Raw genomic sequence first — 9048 nt, forward strand, 5'->3', positions numbered from 1 at the left:
CCATCCAAAATCCTCATTCATGAACCCTGATAAAAAAAGTTTGTGTGAATTTACTAAAGATGTTAAACCTCTAGATATGTTTGGATCTAGCATTAGTAATAAAGTGGCACATAACAATACTAACATGGTTGTGTTCAAATCTCATGCTTGTCACCTTTTTATGGAATGGTTGATAACAATTGGAGTTATAGATTTTTTGTCCAACAAGGCTTATAACGTAATTGTAGAGCTACAACATGCATGGAAGAGTTTGTTAGTATTATGTGGGACAATTTGACGCAAATTTTAAGGCTTTGTTTTGCTAATATGTTATAATATATTTATGGCTTTCCGGTTCTAGTGAAATCATGAGACAAAAAAGCAATCTTATGTAGTTTGAGGGATATAAAAAGTTTTACATTTTTTGCTTAAATATACGCCAAAAATTTTATTTAGTCATTACACATTAGACTAATATATTTAATCAAAAAAGGTTGAGATTAATTTTCCAAGCTTAAGCGTATTTTTTTAGTTAGATTTTTAGATGAATGAAAAAAGTGAGTTATGGAAAAAAGAAAAAAAAAAGTGAAAAAGTTGTGAAAAAGAAAAAAAAAGAGTGGAGAAGTCATTGAATCAATAAGATCTTACAAGAATGAAGATCAAGAAATTATGAAGAAAAGCAAAATCCAAAGTCAAAGTTCCAAAAGTCACAAATTCCAAAGGCTTCAAGGAGAAAAGTTGTAATTTTTATTTCTAGATTATTTTATAGTATGTATGCTAGAGAAGATAACAAAAATAGATTGAGGTTAAGAGAATTTTTGAAGGGTATATTTGAAGGGATGCAGAAATGAATATTGTTCAAATAAGTAAGGCACATTTATGAGGATTGTGAGTATTTACGACTTAAGAAGTAATTAAGATCATAAACATAAATATATGCATTGAGGCGAAACATAATTGACGAATTCAAATTAGGTTATTCTATATGATGTTGGTGGGAAAGGTTTTGATGTGTGGTATTAAAATGAAATCAATTGATTGTTAATATGATTAATTGAGATTGATTTTTATTTGTGTTTGATTGATTGTTAATCTTTCATGTTAAAGTTATGGTTTTTATTGCCTATTGTTGAGTTATGTGTAGTTTAGAGGACCAGTATAATTACATTAAGTTGAATCTTAACTAGCTTGTGATCATAAAATTATTAGGACTAGAGATTGATCAAATCCTAGGTTTATGTAATATTAATCGTTAACTTGACTGTGTTAAAGAGTCATAGATATTCATACTATGTGTTGATTTATTATCATGATAATTGATAAGAAGACGTTAAATCATATTGTACATCGTAAGAATAAATTTAATTAATTATGGTTCACTAGTTGCATGATCTTTGTGTTAGTTGTTCATTAATTATTAGTACTCAGAAATCTAACCAAGATAACTAGTAATATTATAATTCGGTAATCAACTCATTAATCCATTGTGCTTCTAATAACTTGAAAATAGAAAGTTGGGGGATTTGTATTCTACTAGATATACTTCTTATCTATTATATTTAATCTAGTTCTTTACTTCGTTAGTTTAATTGAGCGTTAAACTAGTTTAATTTGATTTAAACACCCCCCCCCCCCCCCACACACACACACACACACCCTCCTTTTACTTTACTATTGCCAGTTTGAATTATTTGATCTAAACCATTCTCATTCCCTTAGTGTTTGGCAGTCTTTCTTACCACAACTATACTACTATATGATTAGGTTCATTGCCTAGTGTATGCATCAGTTTAGACATGATAAATTAGGATTTATAAATTTAAATCTAGTGTATAAATAACACATCAACCACTTATATACATTTTGTTGAACCTACTTTTGTTTAAAAGTACACTTGAGTCAAACATTTCAAACTTGTGAACTTGCTAACATTACGTTGACACTCTTTCAAAACACATGTATTCTTAGGGAATTAAGAAGATGGAAGTTATTCTCGGAATAATCATGGGATTGCAATCTACCTAGTATAGTATAATATCATACTTTCATAGTTTCCTATTGTTGAGGCATGTTTTATACTTTTTAGATTTTCCTATACCCCTAAACTGGGGATTATGTAATTTCCCTTTTCAGTAATAAAAGTTTCCTATTTCATGATATATGGTTGTATTGATCTATGTATGCAAATGATCGTGATCCATGATGTCGTCTCATCGCCCAACGTTTCCACTGTCGGTTGGGGTGTGAGATTTAGACCTTATTAAATGTTAATAATGTTGGTTAAGTGATTTAATCCCCTAAAAGTATGAATTAGAGCCAAGGGGTAAAACGGGAAAAGTGATATTTTGACTCTTTTCATCAATTAATGAATTAATTTTGGTATTCATTAAATCAAAAGTAACTAGATAGAACTGTAAGGCTTGTTAATACATTCGTGTACATATAAAGATCACCAAAAACATATTTGGAATGAAAAAGTTATGATTGTTTGAAGTTGAAATGGAAATCTAAGAAAGTCACAACTACATGGTGAGTTGTGTAGCACAAGCCCATAAAATTAGGGTTCACCCAATATTTAAAGGTCATGCCTCCGTGTTTTAGGTCATTTTTCAGCCTCCATCAGATCAAGAGCTCTTTGGGAGCAAACCCAAGCCTCCTCCTTCATTGTTTGATGTGACATCCCCAATTTTACGGCCAAAAAAGACAAATTTGTTTATGCTTTAATTGAAAATCAGAGTATATTTTTGAATAAATATATTGCGGAATTTGTTCCCTGAAAAACATGATAAATATATTATCAAAGCCTTTCCGAAGAAATGTATTTTATTCATATTAAAACTTTGGATGTCATCGTCAATACTGAAACATAAGCATAAACAGACCTTACACTAATTTACACTAGTGATTTACATCTCCTTTAATCTCTCAGTGTAAAGTAGCTTCGTATCGACACCTGTGATACAAATAAGCTTGAGTGGGTCAGGTTGGGAAACCTGGTGAGTACATAGGGTTTTCAACCCACAATAATATAATTATTATGTTTAGTCATCAAACAATTAACCCAATTACCCATCCCCATTATCTTCATTTAATCTTCCCTAAAGATATTATCCTAAGGGTCATCTCCTATATCATATTTGCCTCTCATCTCCTTACATCTTATTTCCTTATATGTTTGTTCCTAAGAACTTTTCCTAAGGATCATCGCCTACATCGCATAGACAATACTAATTCGGGGATCACTCCCTCAATATGTGTCAAGTAAGGGTTAGGGTATCATCGCATGATTACACAGCCATAACATCGCGTGGACTCGTAAATCATAATAAGGGGTTAGAGTATCAACGCATGAATACGTAGTTACAACATCGCCTGAACTCATATTCATCACCTACAGGTTATGAGTCTGCTGGTGTTTCCACGGGGTTGTCTATAATAGTCCGTGGTCGCCATCTATACTCTAGTAGACGACTACATCTCCAAATTTCCGGACAAGGTTATAGTATCTTTCATCCTACATCACCGACTCATCATCACCTATCTATCACCCAATTATCATCACCTTCCTATCATCACCTATCTCTCATCATTTTATTTCATCACACACCAACTATTGCATCTATCCATGTTTTATCCCAACATATTTGTAGATATAAAATAAATATATATTTTAAATCATTTAAAACATATATAAAATCATTCATCCAGCATAGACAGCAGGTATTCAAATAATATGCACACATGGCACATAATTTATATAAAATACTTCATATCTATATGTAAGATGAAAGGGACCATGCACTCGCCTTATTAGCGTGAGTTGATAGAATCTAACTACAAACAGTCGGCGGCTTGTGATTAATGGGCTCGGGATGTAGAAACGGCCTTCAGAAACGAGAGAGATAGAAAAGAAATGGTGTAAGGAATGAAAGGGCTGAACTTGCTATTTATAGGCTGTTCTGGGCCATTTCACGTCGTGAACAGTGCTCCCACGTCGTGGGCATAAACGTCATTGAATGTGTCATCGGTCCACTTGCTTTGTCAGGCTCCAGAAGCATCAGAAGTCAGTTCACATCATGTACACTGATTTCACGTCGTGGTCTCTGACAGTTTTGGGGTTTCGCGCCCCGAACTTCAGAAATTCATAACGTTCGCATACGAACTCCGTTTTCGACGTTCTTTATATCCACGCGTAGGTAAAAATAAGGTCTACAACTTTCATTTAGACTTAGTCGGCTAATTTTGAGTTTAATGTTTATTATATTATTTTTAGTAGGCCGGGACAGGAAAACTCCGTTATAAACTCATAACTCCTTCGTTTGACGCCTGTTTTCATCTGTCTTTCCGTCGTTGCACTACTATCGATGAAATATTCGATTTTTATTCAGAAAGTTTTGGCTAAATATTGCTCGATCCCATATTCGAACTTCGGGTTGTACACTGCTAAGCCGAAACTTCGAAAAATCATAACTTCCTCATATGAAGTCAGATTTGAGCGTTCTTTTTATGCACACCCTCGGTTTAATGTATTCTACGATTTTCATTTAGATCGATAAGGACAAATATCACTCTAACGTAAATTCACTATTTACGTTGCGTTGTGTCGTGCCGGTTCTGTTGCGAAACTTTGACAGATCATAACTTCTTCGTTATAACTCGGATTTCAGCATTCTTTATATATTCAGAAACCTTGTCAAGACCACTAAAACTTAGTTAGTATTATTCATTCTAAAAAATATTCTATCAAAAAGTCACTTTCGACACTTATTGTCTCTTAATTGACCAGCACTGATCTACGGGCATTACAATTATCTCCCCCTTAGGATGATTACGTCCCAGAATCATCAACAAAACAGGGCTTGTATAATGACTCCATGCATTATCTTCTCATCCTAGGTAATAACCATAACTTCTACATTCCTTCAAATGAGTATCTAACTCTTCGACGTCTTGACTGCAGGCGGCGCTCAATCTTGCACCCGCTCTCCATCTCGTGTTGGACTTTCAATCATAACCTTCAAGTTACAAAATCAATCGTTATTGAAGACTCCTTCTTCTTCTTAAAAGACTTAAGTAATTTCTTTCCTTTATTAATCGTAATAGACCAATGGTTCATGTTCTAATGAACTCTCATCATATGATGAAACTCTTAGACTCAGGTCTTTTAGAGTCAATTTCCATAACGGAATATACTTTTCTTCATGTTCTAATGTGATATAATCACTTTCTAGCATGTAGCACTGCTAAGTACAAGCTTCTTTCTTTAACAATGATCGCGATACTTCTATTGATCGCTTTGATTATCTTTTACATCAATCTTCTGGCTTAAGTCAGATGCTACATCGAACATGGTCCTCTAAACCACGTAGAATACAAATCTTAGTCGGACTCGATATGAGATGACCACTAGGGTCGGAATAATAATCATCTTCTTAGTCATTACCGAAATGATGGTAACGACATACTTGAACAAAACAGAATTAATTACTAGCTTCTTGGTAACCTTGTGACTTTCCCTAATCCAAGTGTGAGTCATGTGCTTCCGGTAGTATAGGCCTTTACTACCATTCACACCTACTCATACTCAGGGGCGGAGCTTGAAGGATTGACTTGGGGGGCCGAAAGTATTAAAAACTAAAATTAACGTTTTTATACATGAAAAAACCAAAAGAAAAATTAGCAATTAAACACCAAAAATACCTAAAATTACTTCCAAAAAATACCTAAAATTACTGTTCTTACACATAAAAAGAAACCATTTTTTTCAATAATTAAACACCAAAAATAACTAGAAGAACAATTACAACTCAGCCCGACGACCTTTAAGGTCTTTAAATTCATCAATTACTGACTTCGTATCAATGTTTTCATCAATTTCTCTTTCTATGTAAACCACCAAGTTGTTTGCGAGAAAGTCATCTGACATCTTATTGCGAATGCGGTTCTTGAATATTTTCATTGCTGAAAATCCCCTCTCTGTTGTTGCAGTAGAAACTGGAAGTGTCAAGATTAACCGAACCACTCTATCAAGCAAATAATACATCTCACGTTTCTGAGTTTCCACAAGACCCTTGCATAGCTCAGCAATAGTTGATACACAACTTAGCTTAGGATTCTTTGTCATATCGATATTAAAAATATCCAACTGATATCATAATTGAATTCTCTCTTGCTCCGTAAAATCTTCAAGATAATACTTTTCAACAAGAAGACAAATCTGATCAACGTTAATCATTTTAGGTTGTTCTTTTGAAACTAAAGTAGAACTAAGACTTAACAACTCCATCGCCTGATCATTGAATCTACTATTCAACTCATGTAATTGTTTGTCCAATGTGGATGTAAACAAATCTACTCGATAAAAATGTTCAAAAGTAAACTGATTATCGTTTTTTCAAGGCCGATATCGAGTAGAAGTATATGGAGCTTTCATATCCGGCATATCTACTTGATGTTTATCAATAAAATTTTTTACCTGTTCAAGTAAAGAATCTCATATGTTGTTCCTGAAATCATTTAGACTCTCCTTTGTTGCTTAAACTAACTCCATGGCATTAAGAATATCTTGGGGTTTCTTTTGTAGAGCTTGAGAAAGTATATCAGTTTTTCCCATTACTTCTTTCATCAAGTGAAGAATAAACACAAACTCAAATGGTTTCAGGTAACAGTAAGCTGCATCAGCATCTCCACATTGAGAATAAATAGGAGATACATCATCAATTATTCCTTGGATAACAACACGAGTACAATCAAACATGTTAAGTAAATTGCAAACGGAACGAAAATGAGAACCCTAACATGTATCACCAGCTCTTCTTAATGTCCCAACTTGATTCAATCCTTTACCTGATTCGATTTCACTAAGTTCCAATAAATGTTCAATCTCAGTTGCCTTTGCCTTTTGTAACTCACCATGACGCTTACTGGAAGCACAAACTACATTAATTGTAAAAATTAAGTTTGTAAAAAATTGGTGTATAGGAATAATTTCCCTTGAAGCAGCCACCAGTGCTAGTTGTAATCTGTGAGCGAAGCAATGTACATACTATGCATAAGGACAATCCTTAATAACAAGTGCCTGTAATCCATTCCATTCCCCTCTCATATTACTAGCACCACCATAACCTTCGTCATGGATTTTGCTAACATCAAACTGATAGTGCAAAAGTTGTCTCCACATATTTGTTTTCAAGGTTAATGATAAGGTATCCCTAACATGAACCAAATCCAAGAACCTTTCCCGTATGATCCCTTCTGCATCAACAAATCTCAAAACTATGGCCATTTGCTCTTTTTTAGACTCATCTCGTGACTCATCAACCATGACACAAAAGTATGAATCCCCGACTTCACTACGAATATGCTTCCTAACTTTATTTGCAATAATACTAAGAATTTCTTTTTGAATATCTCCAGAAGTATATTTTGAATTATAAGGAGCATTCTCTAATATAACATTTGCAACTTCATCATTATAAGATGCTAGAAGTTTTAGTAGTTGAAGAAAATTACCTCGATTTTTGAATTAGGCGTTTGATCATGTCCTGGTAAAGCACAAGCTTGGAATGTCAACCAACGAACCATGTCAATTGAAGATTTTAATCGTAAATGGTTCTTCAATATTTGTGCTTCATTTTGCTTCACTATGATATTTTCAATGTGTGTTGCTTGGTTCATCAAGTTTTCAGCAAATGTAACAGCATTTCTATGTTGTGAATAACCAATGTGCTTCAAGAATGCACATTTTTTTCCCATCGTTAACTTTTTTCCAATTGTCAAATCCTTTAACAATAAACGCATCATAACCATGGCACACACTTGGTTTATCATTAAATATATAACAAATAAAACAATAAGAAGCATGTGTTGTTGGAGAATACTCTAACCAATTAGGGAAAATGTTAAACCAAGAATATTGAAATCTACGAGGATGTTTCTTTGAACCTTTAGCTTCATATTCTTGAAGACGTATTTGGAAAGGTCCTAAAGTCATATAAGCTCGTCTTACTTGTTCCCTTAAATTAACTGGATATTCCCACATTTGTTTTCGCTTAGCGGGATCTCTTTCTAGATGCTTAAGATCCACTTCATTAGGATTTGATTGTGTAGCTTCAGCAATATCATTCTCTTGTTGATTTTCATGTTCTTGCGGTTGCGGCTCACCTATTGCAGCTTTGTGGCGTTTACTCTGTTGATTTTCATTATGAATTTCTTCATCGTCATTCTTTCTTTTAAAAAAAAGAATCAATAGTTTTCATCTTTCCCATGAAATTGTAAGATTTTTATGATTGTATCTGTAATAATCAAAACTATAATCATAAGCTTATAAACCAACAACCCAAATTATGCAAAAAAAATATTATTTCTACAAATCTTGTTTTTGTAAAATTTTGCAAAATTCTAAAATCAGTTAATTAACAATGCTTCAAATTCTACTAATATTATTTGTAAGAAATCATTCAACTAACATTCTAACAATACTCCTAACAATCAAAAATCTAAATCAATTAACTAGCAAAATAACAAATAACAATTGTAAATAGTTAAGCATTGTCTACACTGAATGAGTCTTTGATTCTGATTTCTAAGATAAATAAATAATTGAGATTTTGATTTCTGCATTCTGAAAAAAAAAGGAAAAAAAAACCTCATCATCAATTGATTCCAGGCTTCCAGCAAGATTTTAGAACTTCAGACTTGGAGAATAATTGAATAAGATAACTGTGATAAGTTTTATTTAATGATCACTGATCTTCTGATCAGCAAGACAACAATGACGTCAGCGTGACAGCAAGCAACAACAACGAATGCAGGGTTCTTCACAAGGGACGAATGAATGAGATCAATTTTTTTGTTTGATTTGGACAATTGGAAAGCGCAGGAGGGGCCAAAGCCCAATTTTTTAATTTCTAAGCCTAATATGGATAAAAAAATATACGGACTATTAGCATTCTAATGAAAAAATCAGGGGTGGGGGGGGGGGACACAACCCCTCCTGGCCCTTTATATACTTCGCCCCTGCTCATACTCATCCCAAGTATTGTCTCACAGTCCCAAAGTCCTAAAATC

The 9048-nt window shown here is 33.5% G+C and overlaps 1 protein-coding gene across 1 annotated transcript; it reads right to left on the reverse strand.

The window, feature by feature from the left end:
• Positions 1-6514: 6514 nt before the first annotated feature.
• Positions 6515-8631, reverse strand: LOC111913291 (uncharacterized). Its single transcript, XM_023909015.1, has 6 exons — positions 8627-8631; positions 7988-8207; positions 7492-7860; positions 7026-7423; positions 6826-6902; positions 6515-6705 (listed from the first exon to the last, which is right to left on the reverse strand). Exons 1-6 carry the CDS (start codon positions 8629-8631, stop codon positions 6515-6517), a joined length of 1260 nt encoding a protein of 419 aa, XP_023764783.1.
• Positions 8632-9048: the final 417 nt, after the last annotated feature.

This window comes from Lactuca sativa, chromosome 5, assembly GCF_002870075.4.
Source record: "Lactuca sativa cultivar Salinas chromosome 5, Lsat_Salinas_v11, whole genome shotgun sequence".
In the NCBI taxonomy this organism is placed as follows: domain Eukaryota; kingdom Viridiplantae; phylum Streptophyta; class Magnoliopsida; order Asterales; family Asteraceae; genus Lactuca; species Lactuca sativa.

Coding starts and splice junctions, on each gene's coding strand:
- LOC111913291 (XM_023909015.1), bottom strand. Junction 6,903..7,025: donor AAGGATTGTCCTTATGCATA/GTATGTACATTG, acceptor TTGTGCTTCCAG/TAAGCGTCATGGTGAGTTAC. Junction 6,706..6,825: donor ACTTAGTGAAATCGAATCAG/GTAAAGGATTGA, acceptor TTGTTATCCAAG/GAATAATTGATGATGTATCT.